Here is a 22091-nt window from a genome sequence, read left to right as displayed (position 1 = left end):
ACCTTGTTAATGTACTTTCCTCTACCTTTACACTTTTAGCAGCCAGGCGCGTCACTTGCAGCGTAGGTTCAGCAGGCACATGCAGCCATGGAATGCATGGTCTGCAGTAGCATAGACCTCTGCCACTAAGGCCCTCATTATGAGCGGCTCTGTAATAAAATCCAACTCACCCAAGTTGAAACTTAACTAGTGCAATAAATACGTCTTAATTACAAGTTTTAATGCAATAACATGAACATTTCAATGCTCAACGCAGCGACATTTATTGACATTTTCCAGTAAATACTGGGCATTTTTTCCCTGACAAACATCAGCAGCTTTGACCTCACAAAACTCATTCTTGCAGCATGTTCAGGAGTTACTGCTCATATCGATCTAAACCAGGCCACTCGCAACGAGGGCTTAAGAGTCTGATGTCACTTTGCCCATAAAACCACTCTATTCACTTATATATGCACTTACTCATTAACCCAAGGCATGATCTCACTCATTTCTCCTAATCCTCTGTCTTGTTCTCCCACTCATTGATTCACTCAATCCTCAAATATTCAATCACCCAATCAGTTATTAGCACCCTTGCAGCAGCGTCTGCAAGAGTATTCACTTGTACAGTGCAACACCTGCAAATACATGCTCTTATTTCTCACCTGCTTATGTGTACTTGAACTGAAGACGCACTCTCATATTGTATATCCTTTTAAACAATAACATTTGTGTTTGCTTTAGAGGAACAGGTATGCGTTGGACGTCCAATACTTTACGTCATGCATTCTATAACATTTAAACTGATATTTCAGCATGCCCTTAGTAATCGTGAGTTCAAAAAAAATTACATTCGCATATCCACGTTTAGGCCCTCGTGTTAGTGCAGTATTAAATGTCACTGGGATATAGCTATCCCAAATTGTTCCATGACAGATGTGAATAGCCCATACAGCCCTGACTTTGTTTTGTATTTGACGTCTGGCACCTGGAGACTTGCATTAATACCGAGAAGAAATGCACAACAGCAAGCACGTGAGCGGAAATTAAAAGGCGGGAGGAACTGTACTGCTCATACCTGACAGGAACTGCTCACACACAAGGGGCGACTTGAGATATCTGAGTGTGTCATGTTTACAGAATGTAACCCCATCAATCTGCAACTGCGGGGATGGGGGTCATGGGGGAGGGTGTACTTGAAGAAGTGCTGAAGGTGTGGCTCAAAATTACCCTAAATTAGCGTCTACGCTGCTATGAGCTGCGGTGCCAGAGACCCCTTGGAAGTGTGACGTCTTTCATGAATCTGGTACCACCTCACTGGCTTTTGTTGTGGGGCGTGGTACTACTCTAGCAAACGACACACATTTACACTCTACAGTTGCTGTGGCCCATAAGGTTCATATGCCTCAACCTCTAAAGTTTATTGACATTTTCTGTAGTAAAGTCGGTAGGATATTTGAAGGCATGCCAGTGTGAAAATAATGATGCCAAGTGCGGCAGGCCATCTTCTCGCGCAGCAGGTTCTAGCAAGGTAGGTGGAGCCAGAGAGAGGAGAGAGACATAGAGGGGAAGAGAGAGAGAGAGAGAGAGGGAGAGCGAGAAATGGCAAATGCAACGGCAAATGTGCCCCCGAATTTAGACAAAGGGAAACTATTCAGTTCACTGCGAGAATTACGGCACAGCAGATTCTGATGTCGTCGATTCTGCCTCCACATGCATCACAAGTTTGTTGGTGAAACTGCTGTCAGGCCGCAGGGTCACTTGTGCCCCCTGCATCCCTCAACTAAGACTAGTTTTCGATTACTTTTTCTGATTTATCTACCCCTGCTTGCCTTAAAATGACTTTTGCACATTAACATTACACCAGCATAGTCCTGCAATGGTAATGCAGTACCGACACTTACAGGCAGCTAGACGCAGCTGAGGTGCTCACAAGTGCACAAAGCAATTTAAAGGGACATGGAAGTGGGTGATAGCAGCTCCTGCATGCAATTCTTTCTCAGAGCTGCTTCTCTGTTAGAGTCTGGTACTTAAATACGGGGTTGCTGTGTCGCTGTACAAGGTATAGGAGTCCCATATGGCTCACATTTCTGACTCGCACAGTTCCTGTCATGAGTTTTGTGCTCACACAGAACGTGTATGTTTGCAGAAGTCACAGTAGAGACAAGGATTGTTGTGTAATACTGCGACTACAGTAAGCACCGCCAGGGTGAGTGTGCTACGGAGAAGTAACAACTTTGTAGAGTAAATTAGCACTTAGTAAAGTGTTTTTGATTTGCTGTTTGAGGGGTCATTTTATCAAACTGTCTTTTGAAACTCACCCATCCTCCCACTAAACCAGTCATAAACCAATATATCTCTAAATGGCCCAAACCAGCTCACTTGTTCACACACTCACAGGTTCACTCACTTTCATTCAGTTCTCACTCATCCTCTCACTCGCCTATTCACCCCTCATTCAACCACACAATGCCGCCTCTACTCACTCATACACTTATATATCAACTCACTCATCCACCCGCTAACCCCTTCACTTTGATTTTCTGTTCTACCTGTTCACTCACCTACTCACCCTAATCATGCACTCATTTATCTACTACCCATTTACTAGTCATTGACTCATCCATCACTCACCCCTGCCCCACTCACTCACACACACTTACTTGTTTGTTTACTCATTTATTCACTCTCATCTACTCACACAGACATACCTTAACAGATTTCTTAACTCATTGATTAGCCATTCAAGTAACTCTTACCTATTAACCAGGACTTATCAAACCAATCAGTTGTCCCCTCATGCAATAATCACCCATTCACTTATCCCCTCTCTTACCTACCCACCACTTATGCACATATTCACATGCTCATCAGTCACTCACATCAATGCGACCCCCTTTTCATTTCTGGTTCAGCATGGCTTCCTTTTAGCATTCCCATCAACAAGCAGGACTTTTCTTTATTTCCCATTCTCTCCCGTCATTCCTAATAAGATAACTCTATTCTTGGGATCTAGGAGGGCTGGTGACGAGGAAGTCCTAGACTTCTACCTCAATAGATTGGAAACATTAAGTTTTTCTCGGTCAGTTCTGAACTTTCTTATCAGCTTTATCAGAACTTTGACCCTAGTCTAAAAGGGTATATTAAAAACCCTCCATCTTCTCCCAGATGGTTAACCTCCAGAGTCTTTTGATGGTTGTCTTCTTTATTTGTTACGTGCACCAGAAAGCAAGGTTTAAAAAGGGACTGGCTAAACTACTCACGTCTGACATGGACAGACATGGATCCTAGGACCCCTATCTCATCACATGCTTTTTTCTGAATTGAGTCTGGTGCTTTTCAATGACCACGGAGATTATTCCTACCGCTGCTACCCAGGAATACCAGGGCTAACATGACATATGTATTGGAGAACCCTAGGCTTTTGCTTAAGCTCACTTTGGCCATTCCTAAAAATACTAACTGCACAGGTTCCTTCTCTTGGTGACCCACATTTTTTATAAAAGTAGTCCAAGCACCCCCGCGCTGCCTGACAAACTCCAATTCACATACAAGGCTACCTGCCTGCTAGGGGTATCAGCCTCCTAGTTCTCAAATCTAGATTGTCACCAGGCTGGCGCTTTTGCTCCATGCTGGCACATTTGAAAGATAAATTGTTGGTTTTAAAACACATACCTCCCTATCCGTAGAGTATGAGGACTCCAAAACTTCTTCCAGACCTCTAATTCTTGCTGTTTCGCTTCTCCCCAGCTGACATTGATGACATGAAGATCTGCTATGTCTTGAAAGATGGCAACAATGCAACAAGTGACATTTTCCACTTCTCGATTGAAGACAATGGTAAGAACTTTACATAGTGTTCCATATGGTGTTGTATTTTGTTGGGGGGGGTCTTTATATAGCGAACACCCAGCCAAAGAGGGCAGCAGAACATTGTTACACATGTTGTACATGAAACTCTTATAAGGCTAATTTAGCCTTGGATGAAACCACCAGTGTCTATCATGCTACATATCCAAAGTGACACATAAACATTACTAAACATCTTTTCAATATTCCTGCTGCTTGACCTTGAGCAGTTTCATCAATGTCCACATTTTTCCAGAGCTAACATTGCTCCCTGATTTCACAGTGTATCCTTTGTAGATGATGAGCACTACCCTTCCCCTGCCCCCAAGCTTTGCTACTTAGACCCAAGCCACAAATAGTTGCTCATATTACTCCATCTTCATATGTCTGCCCAAAGAACCATTCTGTATGTTGTTCGAATGCATCTTTAATTGACCAGCAAAATGGGTACAAATGTGCTCCAAGGTAGACTTTTATGAAATCTTTTTCTGCTTGCATTAGACGCACAATTTTGTCCTAGAAGGTGTTTTCTTCTTAAACCAGACTCTTGCCAGTATCCTACATGCAGGGATGTGGAATTCCTATCACCCGACGCCCAGGACATTTGGTTTGGGGTCAAGGGCAACAAGTTTTCATGTTTATTTTGTCCTTTGGACAAGTAGGCCTAACCCCCTGCAGCACAGCCCCTTTGATCGCCAGTTTACAGAGAAGGTAACTGTCTGCAGTTGAGGTAATATGTGTGCCTGTATATTACTGCTGTTCAAACTTTTATTTATGGTTCATTAACGAAAAGCCTTCAATATTAGGGTGGGCACTGTAAATAAACGTTTTAAGATGACACTGCACTAATGACAGTGGTTCCAGGAAAAAAAGGTGGACGCACATCTTTGAAAAGTGTAACAATATGAGGCTAAGTATAATGCTCCCAGAATGCTCTCTGATTAGATAAAATGTTTGCAGAAGATTGTAAGCAAGAGTGATCATTCTTTGCTTTCAAAATAAAATGTTCAGAAAAAATGCAAGTAGGAAAAAAAACATTTTGCTACAATGACATTTTAGGTGCTATTTCTTTGAAGCGTCATTTAGTAAAATGTGTTGATGCATTCTATTATTTCCAAAAAATATTCCTAATGGAAAATTAGTATAACCATTTTCAACAGGATTATGGGAAGCATGAAAATAAACAAGCACTGGTAAAGTCAACCGATCTGTCATTTTTTTAGAGTCTTTTGGTTTCCTCAATGCGTGTTTTGTTTTGACATGGCTTTTGTAGCATTTTTTTGTTGTGGGGGCTGCCAAGCCCTAACCATTGTAACAAACACTGACAAAAAGAAAAAAAAAGGTTTTGGTCTCAAAAAGCACACATTGCCACCAGGGCATAAGAAAGGCCCCGCAACCCCCTTTCATGGGGCACCCTCGGCACATCACCTCCCTTTAGTGAGTCCGAAGGTGGGGGGGCCTTCATGTTACGCCACTGATTGCCACAGTATTTCCTGGCACTGAAAAAAACTACTTTGTGCCAATATGCTCCTTGTGGAAGAGCAGAATGTGATCACTCACAGTAAAGCCAGTGATAGAGAGAGAGAAATGGAAGCTTAATAAAAATAAAATGTCTTTGTTAACGCCAGACCTAATTATGGGCCCAATTCTTAAAGAAAGTCACAAAAGTGCACCCATGTTACAGGTCTTTGAATAAGTGGCTTTCATGAATTCACAAGAACTTACAGGAGTAGACCAGGAAAACATATTCCTGAAACATATTTGTTAACTGTATTTTAGCACTAGCAAATATATATGTATAGATTTGCTTGTGTGAAAATCTATTGAGCATTTACAAGTTCACTTTCCCTCCAACCACCTTTTTCCCAATACTGGAAGAACTTATACTTCTGCTATTGTCTGGAGTAAATTTCCAACCTTTCTCATTATGGGAAAAGATTAGAGAAGAGCTGGTGAGAATCCTTGAAACATGCAAGTTAATAGTTTTGCAGACTCAAAGGCACTCCAGCCTTGTGGCTACTGCTTATTGCCTCCTCCAGGCCCAGTATGTTGATCTGCAGAAAGGTGGCAAAATAAGGAAATTGCTATAGTAGGGATTGAAATTGCAAGTATTCAAGCCCTAATATAGTAGTACCCCTGGCATAATCAGAGAGGCTATTTTCAGAGCTCTTAGATAATGAGATTTCTGCCATAATTTGTCGCCGCACTACATGGCACCAAAGGGACAAGTAGATTTTTTTACAGGACAAGTAGATTTATAAAGCAACCTGCCCCATGGACAAGTATATATTTTAATAAATTCCACACCCCTGTGCATGGATTTTGAATGTCAAGTATGTCCTCCCATTTGGTTTTTAGATATGATACCACTAAGTGTACTCTGTGAAATCTCACATAATATTTGCAAAATGTTGTGAAACATAATCTCACAGTTTTTCACACCCCTAGTGCATTTTTTTTGTACCACACAGGTCCTTTTTTAGATCTAAGACAAGCATTCATCACTGCTTCTTTCGAAGGACAGTCATATATGACCATGAAATCTAAGGTACTAGCTTTAGTCCTTATGCTCATCCCTTGTTTCCAGTAAAGCCTACCACAACCTTCAAAGCTCAGCAACAAAAGATTTAAAAACAACCAGCATTCACTGTCACTTCATTGCTCATTGATGTTGATAACCACCAGATTTGTACCCACAGTCACATTCCTTAAGTAGATTCTTGTAATTTTCTGTAAAATTGTCTCTGCACATCATACATAGATATCCTTGTTGAAGGACTTGCAGCTCAAACTATTTTCCTTATATTTTCACAGCATATATGTTTAGTACAATTACCTATAGACACTGGTGACATCTCACCGAAAGTGAAATTGCACATATTTATTTACATCAATAAGTAAGATTTTTCTGCTGAAGCTCTACTGTGAATGATCCAGAGGGAACATAAGCACACCACAGGCAACATAAAAGTTGCTTTCTTTTTCATTTCCTCTACAGTCACTTTACCCCTTGCCCCCCCAAAATACTTCCTAAGGTTCCGCATTTCACCACTGTTAGGGGAAGTAGGTGGGCTTGCACTGGATGACAGCCCCTTTAAAGCTTGTTGTGGACACAACTGGCAGCTAAACCAGCAACTGGTGCCAGATTCACTGAGGAATATGTGGACCCAACTTCACCCAAAGTAATTGCGCTTACCCACGTAGTCTCCTTTGCCAAGTCCTACCCATGCTGACTCCTTTGACTCAAGCCTGTGCTATTTTGAGCACCTAGGGCTCTCCAGAAAGGGTAGAAAAGACATTGGTCCTCATTATGACCTCGGCGGTCTTCACTGAGGTCAGGGGGAGGGGAGGGGTCCCGACCACCTTTGGGGGATGGTGGGGGGGTCATGGGTGTTGGGGGTGGACTGTAGGGATGGGGAAGGGGAGGGGGCGGGGAGACCCCTATCAGTGCCAGGGAAGGAATTCCCTGGCACTGATAGTGCCTACCATCATGGTTTTCGTGGCAGTTCAAAAACCACGAAATCCATGGCAGTATGCGGGGTCATGATCCCACAGGTGGACTAGTAACGGCCGCCGGGCTGGAGACCATGGTCTCCAGCTTGGCGGTCGTTACCGCCGTGGCAGACTGTGTGGTACATTGGCGGTTTGGCATGTGCCAAACCGCCAATGTCATAAGTTGGCGTGAATTACCGCCAGCCTTTTGGCGGTGCTACCGCCGACTTAACACCGTCCGCCAGGGTTGTAATAAGGGCCATTATGCCCTGCAGATGTCCGCATTTACCAAAGTCTAAGTAAGGCCATTGGTTTCTTCTTGGATGTACAGGGTCGCCATTTTAGTGCTGGTATTAGCAGTGGTAGCTCCCAAACGACGTTGTATGTTGTGGTCAGACACACTGAGCAAGTAGATAGCACTATGAGGCCAAACTAATGGCAGATTGTGCACTACACAACTATGAATGACATAACATACTAACCGATCACTTACACTGGCTGTATACCTCATCGGCTCCTGAGCAACCTCATACCTGGCAATGCAGTCCTGCTATTTCAGCATACAAGTCAATCTACTCTTAAGTGCCTAGATTTGCCTTCTGCATGTGCACGCACTTTAGTTCCTCTATTGCAGAAACTAACTAGGAGCTGATGACCCAGTAGGCAATTGTTCTCAAGTGCCATAAAAAATTCTACTAGATACATTCATGTCTTCTGAGCTGTAGAGGAAGAATAGTCTTGGGCCACGTGGTAGACCCACAAGTATGGAGTTATTTCACACACTCATCTTCAAAACCGTCTCAAATCCCCTGCCTTTTTCATTCATTCGTTTGGGGGAAAAATGACTTTAAAAATGCTCTGTCGGTCCTATTCCTTTTAAGAAACTCGAGCACCAGCAGATCCCTTGACCAAGAAGCTAGGTCTTACTATACCTCGGAGGCTATTTTTAATCTCATGATTGCAGTTTGATTATACCTGCGAGGGATGAGATTTCCTTAAAGTAATATAATGACAGCACTGGCAAAGCCAGTAGGTCACACCTTTGTGACCTAATGGTTTTGTCAAATGGTTTAGCCAGGCATTAATGCATCCTTGATGCTGTAAAGCATGGTTAAAATAAAACAGAAAAAGCTTTTATGCAGTCACTTGCATAAGTTTGTACAAGTGAACTCTGTGCTTGTGTACGCTTACAAAATGACACAATCACCTTTTTTTATTTTTAGTTACCAGTCCGGGCCAAGTTGCAACAGGGGGGGTCTGAATAGACCTGGGCGGGATTCCTGGAGTTCCGTTATGTGGAAATACGCAATGTGACCAAAAACCTCCACCGTACTACACGGAGTTCCGCAAGCGGCGGAGTGCATTAGGTCACACTGTTTGTGCTGATATTTAGCGCTGGGTCTTTGACGCACGCTGAAAAATCAGTGTGAACAGCACAGTAGAATTTTCTACTCGAGCAGCAACTTCCTCAACTCAAAGGGAAGATTTCTCAATGCGGGCCGTAGCGACCATCCATGACTGCCCGCGTTGAGAAATCTCGCTGGGAGGTAGTGATTTTCCTCGCTCGCCAACTTAATGTTGGTGAGTGCGAACGAGGAAAAAACTCTGCTCTGCTAAGTTTTTCGGAACTCCACACCTAGATCTGAAGCAACACAGGGGGAGAGTGAGGTGGACCCGGAAACAACACAGAGGAATGGGGTCACAGAAGCAACAGAGGGGTAGGGCTGCCACTTTTCCCCATAGAAAAATACCGGCCATATGTTCATGTTTTTAGATTCCTAAACCAATGAAGGGCAGGGGGTCATAAAAGCAACAAGGTGGTGGCAGGAGACAACAGATGCAGTGTCTAGTAGGCTCGATGTGAAAATGGCATGCTATCTTTTGTACCCCTGCTAGACCAATAAAGACTCTGGGTAAACATATTAGGTCAGTTCTTAAACTGAAACTGATCAGGATCGGCTCAGAGGCACATCTTGGCCTTTGTCGTTTGGTTGATGGCAGCTGTGATTGCTGGTCAGTTCTCAGGTGCTTCTGGGATTGCTGGTAAGCTGAGTGTGGGGGGACGGAAGTATGTTCTGTTTCCACTTGTCTTGCCCTACAGCTCCTCTCTAATCTTAGCAGCGCCTGTCCCTTCTCTGTGCACTCCTGCTTTGTTACTGCAGCTGCCAAAATACACCAAGCCATCAAGAAATGTACATTCTCTGCTGGAGAGCCCAGGGGACACCTGCCAACATCCCTCCCTGCTCGTGTGTACAAGCAGGTGACAAGCATTCTGGTGTGGTTTGCTGCCTTCTGGGACGCTTCATTGGTCTGTGTGTGCATTTTTTAGAATCTTCAGGGCTCTCCCACAGTAACATCAGTTGTATTCATGCCTGGGTGGAGTTGGTAAAAAGGAACGCTGGTAGGCAAAATAAAACCATTTCTACATTCAAAAATGTGCGTTGTGACCTTAGATGTTGCTTATTTTACTCGAAACGAACATAACTTGTTTTTCGGTGATGGTTTGCTGTCGCTGTTTGTAGGTGTTTATCTTGGCATTATTGGAGCTCTATCACAAAAAAATTCTATTGAGGTATTAAGTCAGCAGTAGGCGTTAGCACGTGACATAATATTGGGTTAGCGGCCTATTTTTAAACCCTCTCAAGTTTGGTTGTTCTGACAGGTACGGGAAGTGAGGAGATGTTTTGCCCAGGATCACACCGTTTTTTTTTTCAAATGGGAAAACAGAAATTCACACTGGCACTTGGGTATTTTAAGGGTAGTTGGAGCAGAGCAGTCTGAGCGCGAGAATATGAGCAGGCAAGACCGGACTGGCCTGGCTGTAGGGACAGGAATGTTGGACTTTTTCCCAGTTAATGCATCACCTTTTGATTTGTTTGTTTAATGAACTGTAAACAAATCATAAACGAAAGCTGTATCATATGTGCTGCAAACAAAGGGGGGATCAGTCTTTTCATTGTGGCCATTTGTCTTGATTATTCGAGAGGCGTTTTGAGTTTTAGTTGTTTTATCGACGTCCCGTTCTTTTTTGTAATGTCTAGTTACACATGCACGCTAGACAAAATAAACTCTGATAACACACGTTTGTTTACTGTGCTTTCCTTACTAGCTTACTATTGAGTAATGATACTAGCCACTTATAAATGATTAAATGGTTGGACTTAATATGCCCCACCACATTGGTACTTAATAGTATTTAAGTCATATTTTTATAAGGATGCTACTTAGATTGTTTTAATTTAGAAAGAAGAGAGTCGTACGTTGATGCTAAGAATTACAGCTACTGTCTGCAAGTAACACAGAGCTCTCTGCTCTAAGTTCTCAGCCCTACGAAGTTACCTTACTGAGGCCACAACCAAAAATGTCCTACGCACCCATTCATTATTGACTGCTAGTGCTAAATGTGTACAACCTGACACCTCCAGCAGTCTCGGAAATCGTCAGCTGCATGCAAAAAAACTCCAATGGTTTGATCTTGAGCACACCGTGCCTCTGCGGTGCTTAAAGTGACAGTATTTAGCAGTAAGATCGCTGCCTATGTAACCCTATGTATCAAAATGTACATTTGCACATGGGCATTTCAAAAGGGACACTCTGGCTTGCGCTTTAGTGTTTTTGCACATATGTGTAGTAAGCCTGTAGATTCCAGCGTAATTATTATTTTACCATTACTTTATTTTCGTGTACACTCCGCTATCATCAAAAGAGCAACTTCACCACGATTCTCTCTGACAAGGAATCGTTTTTTTGTGGATTAATTTCTTGTTCCGGCGATGCGTGTTCTTGTGGGATTAGGCTGGCATTTCTTTTAATTGCTCCAGGCCGGGGGGCCTGCTTGGGCAGCCGGGCTTCTTTTAACAAGTGCAGACAGCTGCCATTGTTTCGGGGTTCCCTTTGAAGGGGGCACAGACCGTCACTGGTGTCCCGCTGCCAGGCTCTGACAGTCCCTCTGAAGGGAACGTCTGCGGTGATTGACAGCTGGGGGTGGGAGGCAGTCAAGGACACATACGGCCCACATACCACACAAGTGGTGCAGGGTGGGGCTGATTCTCATAGCACTTAAGGAGACAGGGCCGGAGCTCCCGTGGCCTCTGGTCGGCGCAGGGCTCCTGGCTGTCTCCCTCCCTTCTCGCAGTGAATGCTGGCTCGAGCGCCATTGGGAAGGGGCAGAGGGCAGTGCTGACAGGGTAGTGAAGCACATTCATATGTCAGTGTAGTGTCCTGCTGGGCACTTCTAGTGTTTACACCAGCCACTCGGCTGAGGGCTGGTCTTACATGCACACCCCACACCCACCCAACACAGGCGTCACCAGTCAGGTGACCCTGCCAATAAAAAGGGCCGGGCGCACATGCCCATGGCCAGTTCCTACTACCATGCTACTGTGTCACGTTATTTCAGTAGCATGAGGGCCTGGGGCCCCCCAACACTATAATGGCAACGAGTGGGTCTGATCCCATGTGGCCGCAAGTCGCAACTTCGACGTTGTGCTAGGAGGGAGAGGAAGGCCGTCGCAGCCACAGCCCCGCCGGTGCATGGGGAAGTGGTAAGTGCTGGCGAACCACCATAGGCCACAGAGCTGCCCGCAGCACTGCCAATACGGCTGCAGTCACCGCAAAGAAGAAATTGCTACTGCGGCAGCGAAAGCAGAAGTACTATGGTGCAGACACGCACCACAAGGAACAGTGAGGTGCATGGCAGCCGCAGTACTGCCTGGACGGCTGCGGTCGCCGCTCTGATGAAGGCGGATGGTACTGCACACGCACCAAAGGCTCAGAAACGCAGTGCCCAGAGCCGCCCCCGCTTCCAAATGACAGGCCAGAAGCGTGGCCCCAGTGTGAATGAAGGCGGCTGCGGCCGCGGGAGGAAAGGATGCTGTCGCGCACCGTGTAGTGATAGAAAATAAGAGGAACCAAACAATGTCCGGGCCAGTCGACCCTGCCCCCACCACCAAGAAGGTAATGCGGCCCGCAGCGTGAGAAATGCTGCTGCGGCCGTGCATGAAAAAGTGCTGCCGTGCGGAGAGGTGCTCGCCTGCACCAAAGCCAAGGAAGAAATTCCCAGGGCCGCCCCCACCACCCCAGAAATGCCAGAGACAGGCCGGCAGCGTAAGGGAAGGCTTCCGTGGCCCCAAGAGAGGAGGAAAGTGCCAGGGTGCGAGTACCTGCGCCTCTATATTTTTATTTACAGCACTGCCTAATGCAGTGACATAATGCGATGCACCAAGGTAAAACACTACTCTTTGTTAAAGAAATATTTTATTTTTATTTTGGAGACAGCCTATGACATTCAAACATGATGTTTGTCGCACACTATACATGTACATTCCGATCCCGACCAAGCAGACTCCTAGCGCACATCGTCCTTGGAGGACGTGAATACATGCATTCAGATGACAAAAGGGTTCCAGGGAAAGCTTATCTAGCTGTAGTGCTCAAAATCCTGACATTTCCTTAACATCTTGTGTGATTGCTTAAATAGCGCACATGCGTCATAGTGCTGAAGGCAAGCCTCCATCTCATTGTTGATTGTGCAGTGGGGCACATGACACACTCCAAACTTACCTGCCCACCTTTGAGCAATGGCAGTGCCGGTCAATGAATGAAAAGAACACATTGACACTTAATGCCCACAGACATGTCCTTCCTCCACGCACATAAATTAATATGTGACATAAGTGAAAGTGGAAATGCACCGTCTTAAAACTAATACTTAAAACCAGGCCAGTCCCAGTCAAGTGCAATTGTGACTCCCCTTATTCTGCTGTAGTGTCTGTCCAGGGATGATTAGATTTTGCCAACACCACACCAGCAGCAAAGGTCAGGACATCAAGCTGTGCAGTTGCAGGAGGCTCCAATCTTATTCTATGCATGTTGTTCAAGTGTGTCCAGGATGCCTTTAATAAAAATATCCTGGGCCTTCCTTCTTCAAGTTACATTTTATTTGCCCGTTTTGCGGTGGAGATGGAGCTACAACTGTCAATCTAAAGTGAGGCTCACATAACATTAGGCAAGTTTGCATGGCCTGTCCATCAGTTGGTATTGCGAAGCCAGGGCATATGAAGGCCAGTCACAAAAACAGAGCCCGATAAGGACCCGTTTCGATGGCCCCTTTTCAAAACTGCCAGTGCCCAGCCCCGGCAGGACCCGGCCCACTTAAACCCCTGCACATAGGTTCTTTTCTGTGGAGATGGCTTGTCTTTACAGCCTAGGGTGCTCGCTGTGTAGCGACTTACTGAAAGTTCATCTGACGTATTTGTCACTTCCGCTGATGACGAATACTGCACCCTCTCCTCAGTGGCTTAACGCAGGCACCTGAAGCCCCTGCGGTCTAGGTGGCCCCACACATTCAGTGCCCCCCCAAAGCTTAACAGGGGCCCCATTCAACCCAAGGTCAATGAATCTCATGATGTGGCCCCTCCTCACAATCTGCAGGGGGGCCCATCGTGTTGCCTTATGCCAATAGTCACTGGCAAAGGACAGCCCACCATATTCGGACATTTCTTCCACTGCAACTGACTGTTAGTAATCCCTCTGGCATAGTACGTGCCAGCGTTGTTCATTCCGCCTGTGGACTTTCCAATGGTAGAATTTCTGTGAATGTGTGCTGCATCAGTGCCTGTAATTAATAGCTGTGCTACCACCATTGGAGTCCCCCTCACGTGCACTGTGTGACGAAGTGCTCCTGCATCTTAGAGAACTCAAAGAATTGGCATCAGCATCCCCAGTGACAGAAATGCAGCTGTACTTTCCATGGCATAATCACAAGGCCGACCAATGTGAGCCCACTTTCTGTCACTAAACATGCCACTTGTGCACATGTACACACGCGTAGCATGATTTGAAATAGCTGCTGCTAAGTATCTGGCATTTGTAAAATTTCTCTGCAAATCTTCCATCATATAGGTGGATTTTCTGCCGTCTGCGTGGCAGATTTACCACAATCTTTTGTTGTGGCTGTAACAACGGCCATCTGCAGAGTTAAAAAACAAGTGGAATTTCCACAGTTTTGTGTAACTCTAATTCAGCCTTTCTGATGAAATATATGTTCCATGGGCTTTCTTGGCAGATTTTCAAACTGTTGCATGGTGGAGGTGCAAGTACTCACGAGAGAGAGAGAGTCTCATTTCCTGTCTCTTCTGACCTCATTAGCCTTACTGGAAAGCCAGCGCAGTTCGGACTTTAGTTCTTAGGCCAGGGCCTACCCAAGACCTTTTATTTTACTAAAATTATATACATTTATAATGTATATATTTAGGCTTTTAACATTTTTTAAATATTAGCAAAGCCGCGGCTGCTTCCTCAGCAACAAAGTTTCACAAAAGGCAGAACCAAATAGCATTGACAAAGCCAAAAGGCTGACAGCATTGCCAGACCTATGGGCTTTGTCAGTGCTTGTTTTGAATGAGGTCAGAGGTTGATTTTACATATCATAGCGCTGAAATCACATTACATTGAAAGTAACCATTTCAGACAAGATACTAGTAGATAATTTAGGAAAATATCACACTTTCTATTGTCTTGTGAATGTGGAGTATATTCTTGGTATGTATTGAAGAAATCAGTTGGAAAAAGGCTTGAAGCATGGGCAACTGCAGACCCAGACTTACACCAAAGTGGACATGCTTCATTCAGGCTTACAAATGAACACTTAAATATACAATACATACAAAGTGAACACCGATTACGGCAGCCAGGACCTTCCGCAAAGCCCATTTCTCTGACTATTTTTTAATAGAGGTGTGTGAATTGCCACTGTGTTTTTGCAACCTTTGAAAAGGTGTAAGAAAAAGATTGTAATGGTTCCATATTTTTTCATTTGGACTTTTCCCTGTGAAAACCGTGACCTGGGACCATTCATATCATGCTAGTGTCAGTGCCATCAAGTGTGAAGAGTATGCCCATACGTGGGACCTGTGCTCACTGCGCCACTGGAACCAATCTGCACTTGACTGAAGACCCCCAACTATGCAAAATTAGTCTTGGGTTGTTTGTATTCTGGTTCAAAGAGAACCTGGCGTAGCAGTATGACTGTTCCTAATGGAGCAAGACCATGACTAATTTGCATATGGCTTGGTCTAATCTGAAGTAGCATGGTGGGCAAAAAAGACAATGGACTGGGATGCAGCCCAGAGTACTTACCAGTGGCTACAAATAATTCCACATTTCATCCATCACTTTTTTGTTCACTTCAATGCATATGTCAAAGCCTGAAGGTTATATACTCTGCCATAGTCTTCTCACTGCCCCGTGCTGAATGATCGCCTTCTACTTCCCCCACAAGTTCTGTATGCCTCAGCCTTCCCTATGTGCTCAATCCCTAAAGCTCCAGCCCTCCCATCCACATCGCCACCTCAGTCTCATCTTGCCCTTTGTCCGGCCATTGCTCTCTGATGCACTTTCCATTCATAGGATATCCTACCCTTTAAAGGAGGGGCATCAGGCGTGTTGTGAATGCCACAAGTAGGGAATTTTTGCATTAGCAATTTGGGAAACTCTCCAGTTTCTAACTTTGGCTGACTTCACTTCATAGGTTTCCCTTTCAAATACCCCTACCAAAGATACCTTGAGGAGCAAGCCACAGTATGTGTGTGTTCGTACATGTGTGTGTGTGTGTGTGTGTGTGTGTGTAAACGTCTATAAGAGGGAGGTGTGAGTCTACGTCTATAAATAACAAGCAGTATAGTGTGCAAAGATGCTTGTGACAAGTATCTTTAAAGGTGGGTCACAGGCACTGGAGTTCAATTAAAATACTTTCAGGAAATTGCTTTACTAAAGTACCTTTAGAGCTCTTCCTCCATTCTTTCTCTCTAATCGATGAACGAGTGGGATATGGAGAGCACGGATGGCAGTCCACTGCAGTGGAGGTCTGGTATGAAGCAGTCCTAGTTTTTCATGCTGCATCAGTTCACCTGTGAGGCCTGCCTGGCTCTTCTGTCCCTTTGTGCCTGACTTCTGAGTGTTTGCCACAGTACTCTGGGTGGGAGTTTGGTTTGACCCGGTGCTTTAAATGGAAATATAGAAGTGCAGGTACTCACTATTTACAGTACTCATTTACTGCTGAGAAGTGCTGGTACTCTCCCATTATATCTATTGCAGCAGTGCTGAGAAGTGCAAGTACTCTCCCTCTCAAACTACAGAAGTGCTGGTATTCAGTACAGAGCAGTATCTGCCCATTCAAAGCACTGGTTTGTTTAAAGGAATGCCTGGTCCTACTATGCCTGCTTTGTTAGCAGTGTAAGTGACTTGACCAACAATGTTCCATTTTCATGCCCTCGTGCAACCAGGGCTCAGTGGCCACAAGTGAGAATCTGTTGAAGATGCTTGTCCACTAGTTAGTGTAAAGTCATGGCCATACCTGTAGTGTCAAGGGTGGGTTCTGTGATACAGATAGACTTAAAGTGTGTGCTTTGCCTGTCCTAGCATGTGAGCAGCATCAGAATTAATCCTTTGCATGGTAGCGCCTGGAAGCCACTGGCACGCACAGCGTACTACCAAATGCTCATGATATCATGTAATTGGTGGAGTGAGTTTGAGGCTTTGATTTGTACTTTTTTGTCATGACTGTAAGGATTGGTTTCAGCTGCTGATCCACTGTTGGCAGATCATTAGCTCCTACTTAAAAGTCCTTGTAAGTAATCTAATAGGTGGATGTTGTATTGTGTGCATGGCAGGGGTTCCAATCTAATGGAACACAAGGAAAAATGCCTGTCACGAGAAGGCCTTCAGTTCAGAGCCTGTGCTGGCCCCGTCCCACTGAGTGTCCATAAATTGGACGCTGGATGCCTGATACCCTTAGAATGCATGGAGAATAGCTCGGAGCTCTCACAGTGTAGCCCTTGGCAACCATACAACTGGAAAGGGCCTTGCCTTTGGGAGCCAATAGAGTCGTCAATTGGCCAAACTGTGACAGGCGGAGAATGGTCTTGAGTTGAAACTCCTCTGATGGGGATGAAAGGAGGAGAGCTGGGCAGGGGCCAGCTGGAAGGAAATTGGCAGGAAGAACTTGGATTTCTTCAACCAATTATTTTACTGCCCTTTCTTTAATCCCATCTACTGTAACGGATGCGGCCAAAGGGCCAATGACTATTCATTTATTTGCCGATTACGAATTAATGTGGCGGATAGTGAGCTAATTTTCACTTTGTGTGGGCGGTCGAGTAGGCCTAGAAGAGGCTAAATACGCCTCTGAATAGTGGGGTGGCGGGTGATGTTTGTACAGGTTTGTTGTAGTAATTCATGTTGTACCGTACTCATGAATGGTTGACGACAGGCTTGTGTACAGGGTCTCACGAAATCCCTGTTATTACACAGGCAAAAGATGTCGGGTGAATTCTTTATTGCTGCTCATTTTACGTTTTTGTTGTTCAATCTCATAACAGTGCCTCAAGAGGAGATAACATAGAATAATTGCTAATATGTACGACTTTTAAAATTCGAAGATGTATGGAGGAACTAATTTAGAAACTCGGACGGCATTGTAACACATGCCATGAAACTTTCTTGATTTCGCATTACCGTCTGTTTGCGTACATGGGCATCTCCACTCGGTCCACTCTAGGTCAGACCAAGCTTTGACCTGCACCCTTCACTGTAGCCTTTTCCACACATCACCAAAACGGATCTTTACGTGGGTGAAATATATATGTATAGATTTTACACTGCGATTATTAGGTGTAAAGGACACCTTGTAGAATGTGTATGTAATCAGTACTACAGCTCTCTACAGTGGCTTGTAACATTATATTCAATTCCCTCTAACGTCTTAAAATTAAAAAATGATTACTTCCTGGTATTTACATATGCAACCTAGCATATTACCAGGGCCAGTAGAATTATGTGGCAGGGGAGGGCCAAATTATGCAGCGAGGCTGAAAATTATGTGTCAAGAAAATGCATATTGTGGCATAATGCAGGACATTTTGTCATGTTAACACTTAGTTATTTTGCACCTCATTGTTACCAGTTCAAAACCATAAGCAACAGAAAGGTGACCAGTCAACCTTTGCAAAGGGCCTTCCACTGTGATGAAGCATGCATTAATGCATTTTTAGTAGCTTTTGAAACGCTTGAGCTAGAAACAACTTTTTTTGTTAAAATCTGCAGATAATGCAGCAGATGATGGATTATGTGGCAAATGCAGCAAATCAATAAGTATGCAAAAACCGCAGAGGACACTCAATTGCATAATTGTAGTAGCCCTATGTATTATGGGGGCTAGGCTCGCGATTACTGAGAATGTACCTCCGCTCTTCTGTCTAAGACCAAAATTGATGAAAACTTCTACCTCCAACAAAGAATATAGCCGTTTTGTCAGAAAAAATAATGATATTTTGGTAGAGTACTGAAATATGTCGGAGTTTCCTCTTCCACCTTGCAGAGGAGTCAAACCAGTGCAATGGTGACGGAAAGTCTATCAGACAAATTCTAAATCCTGCCTTTATGCCCTTTCGGCTTCTTGACACAAATGGCTGATTCTGTTTTGCGTGTCTAGAGACATTCCATTCGAATATGAGCTCCAAACAGAAAGCAGACCTCCTCTAATCTGTCTGTATAGACCAATAGGGGGCCTTGTACAGCATACATGTGTGCCCCAGGACTGTGTTAGGCACACTGTAATTTAGCACAGGTTTGAAGATCACGAGAGATTATCTAGCTCCCGGCTGGGCTCTGACCACTCCATTGGCTCTGAGAATCCTGCTTTCCAGTACTACTCTGGCCCTACCGCTCCACAGAATGTCCCTTATCCAATCAGCACTACTTAAATTAATCCTAGTGGGGACTGAGTTGTTCCCGTATTCGGCGTAGGCCTGGATTATGAGTGCCTACTTACATCTAAAGGAGCTGGTAACTGGAGCCACCAACTGCATCAGGATTACTAGGTTCATGGTAAATCTCTATGTGAAATTTTGGATGTGAAATGAGGCATAACCAGAGAATTGGGATTGGAGCTACTGATTCCTCTTGTAATTATCTCTGTGGGGACCTCTCACTTGTAATTCTCATTAACTCTGCTCATCTGGAGTTCTTGTTACCCCTGGTGTCAGCATCCTTGGGGGACTGTGGTAACGGGCAGGTTACTAGGGCACTTTTAATGATGCCAAAAACCTCTGAGCTCCCAGTCAACACAGTGCAGTCCTGTTGGGTAGGACCTTGCTAAGGTAAAAATGAAAAATATGACTTTTCAAAATGTGAGAGCCTTCTCTGTGGCATTCAGCGCTTCTTGTCTTGCCTCCTTCATAGACAGGACAAGAGTCAGAAATCGGTTCAAGAACCAAGATCTTCTCTTGTAAAGCCCCTGAACTAGGCTTGCAACCTTTTACAAACCTTGCGTTTAGTAATATTGTTAGCCTCACAGAAAAGGATGTGCTTCATTCTAGTTTTGATACTATAATTGGTTTGTTACCTAACCTTATAAATCCAAGTTGCAAACAAAGATGGCTCATTTCTAAGGTTCACACAAAATTAGAATTGCATTTATACTTTCATAAATTATGTATAACCATCATGCAAGCCGTGTACAGAGAAATTTGCTCCAACCTTACTGGGGTGAATAGAAGTGGATGTGCTTTGCAGGAGTATGATTCTAGGGGGCCTGGTGAGGTAGCCAGTTTGTGGGGCAATTTGAGGCAGTTATGCCGTGTTCTACAACAAATTATTCTAGATTGTGTCAAAACAAGCAGTCGCTATTTATTGCAGCATCCCCTGCTTGAGTATTATGTCTATTGTGGACTACTCAAGTACATATGAAAATATAGCATCCATTTAGTACAAAAAGAGTGCATTTATGTGTATTAAATGCTATTGCCCTTGTGCATATTATGATCTGGTGTTTCATAACTGGCAACTTGTTAAAAGGAGAAGGAGAAACTAAAAGTAGCAAAAGGAGGGAGGTGAGGGTAAATACAATACAATGGGAAGGAAAGCTCCAGTAAAAATGAAAAAGAGGGAAACAGGAAAAGAAGCAATTGTGACATCTACCAAGGAAACAATAGGAAGAAAAGGAGTAAAGAAAACACCACACAGATAAGAAAGAACGATAGTGAACAATATAAATGGACATTTTTTTTAAAAAAAGTAGAGTAATTGAATGAACACACGAGAGAGTGACAGAAAATGGAAAATTACTTAGCCATGAGAGTTGGCCAGACAATATACATTGTTAAATAGTTATATTACACGACAAGTGACACAGAAACAGAAGTTTTTTGGGTGACAGTCAAAAGCGTAGGTCAGGATGATGAAGGTGATGGCGTAGCAAACTGTCCCCTTTTCCCTCCCTTGAGTCAAAAGTGGCACATTCCAGTGGGCACAGATGAAAGGCAAGCTTCCTTTGGTGCCCTGTGATGGAGTATGCAGCTCCGTGCCACCGGCTGGCTTGGCCCCTGCTCACAGTTTTGAAAACCCTTGGCCTTTGGCGGTCTCTTAATCCGCAGAGCGCTGATGATGGGCGCCTTTGGAGTCAGAGCTTCTTAATGAGTGATGAGCGCCAGCTGACAGGGGGTTAAGGGCTCGAGATGAGGTCCAGGAGAGGCCCTGACTAGCCCAAACACCTCTTGCCCGCGGAGCATTCAGACCACAGAAAAAGGGAATCGCCTCGAGTGATGATGAGGAGCGAGGGGCGGGCGGGCTTTGTTTTCCGGAGATGTAATGGCGCGAACAAATACTACGCCACTGAGCAATGCTGCGACATACTGCGTGGCGCTCCCTCAGAGCTCGCGAAGCCTGCTGTATAGCTCGTGCTCGAAAAGTGTTACAGGGCAAAGCCAGTCTGTAAAAATCACGAGTGTAAGCTCATACAGCGTGGAAACTAAACGTTCAAGGCACAGTTGTTAAATAAAACAAATAATTCAGAGCTGCTCTCTACCTAAAAAACAAAATTCCAGGTACCTGGCAATTTACATGGTTGTTTTCAGCAACAAAAACATAATCGATTTTCAAAATCGATGAATGAAAATTAAGGATAAATACCAAAAGTATGAAATCTATGGGAATTTTGTTAAATGATTTTAGGTTTTACTCTTTAACCCAGTGAAGAAAGTGAAAATGATGCGTTTGCCAGACTGTCGTATTTTCCCAGCACCACAAATTGTAACATTTACAAAGGCTCTGTAAAATGTATCCAACAACTGTGGAAATTTGCTAAGAATCAGTTCTGTAAACGATAGGATCTCAGTGGATCATTAAAATGTATTCATTTGATGTACACGGTGTTTTATTTAGAGTGTAGGTACCCACAATTGCAAATCTGGGGGTTCTTCTTGTTGCGTGAGACAGCTCTCAATACCTGTGATGGTTAGGTACGCAGCTTGTCATTTCATTTTCTTGATATTAGTTGTGGCGAGGTTTCTTAGTACTTTTCAGAAGAATTTCTATTTTACTGTCGCCTCACCTGTGACATCATTGTACTGCATATAAGCCACAAAAAAAGAACACTAGTGGGAAAAAAACAACTAATTGGCTAAAATGACAGGTAGATTGTGTGCCATATGGGAGCAGTTATGGTTGTGGGCAGAGGTGGCTCTGGGATGTAAATGAAACAACCAGATGGTTCTGAGTGGAGGCAGTATTTTGATATAGGAGCTGTGTAGTTAGGTCACCAGTTTAGTTGTCAGTGCAAGAGTCATTCAAGAGCTTGATTCTAAGGTGTTCGCTGGATGCGTGTAAGTTTGCTGTGATTCTTGTGTGTGCCAAAGGACCATCTGGGTATCCATCTAGAGTGAGTTCCACATCTGTCACAACAGTCCAGAAAGGTCTGGTTTTGAGCTTCA

General features: G+C 44.2%; 1 protein-coding gene across 1 annotated transcript in view; it reads left to right on the top strand.

Annotated features, from left to right (window-relative positions):
- Nucleotides 1–22091, top strand: part of FREM3 (FRAS1 related extracellular matrix 3) — a 202649-nt gene that overhangs the window by 5226 nt on the left and 175332 nt on the right. The window contains exon 2 of the mRNA XM_069242596.1: nt 3733–3822. Coding sequence (XP_069098697.1) covers nt 3733–3822 — 90 coding nt within the window. The remainder of the gene's footprint in view (nt 1–3732; nt 3823–22091) is intronic.

This window comes from Pleurodeles waltl, chromosome 1_2, assembly GCF_031143425.1.
Source record: "Pleurodeles waltl isolate 20211129_DDA chromosome 1_2, aPleWal1.hap1.20221129, whole genome shotgun sequence".
NCBI classification, from domain to species: Eukaryota; Metazoa; Chordata; class Amphibia; order Caudata; family Salamandridae; genus Pleurodeles; species Pleurodeles waltl.
The sequence above is the reverse complement of the archived record's forward strand: the minus strand, read 5'-3'. Positions and strand labels throughout refer to the sequence as shown.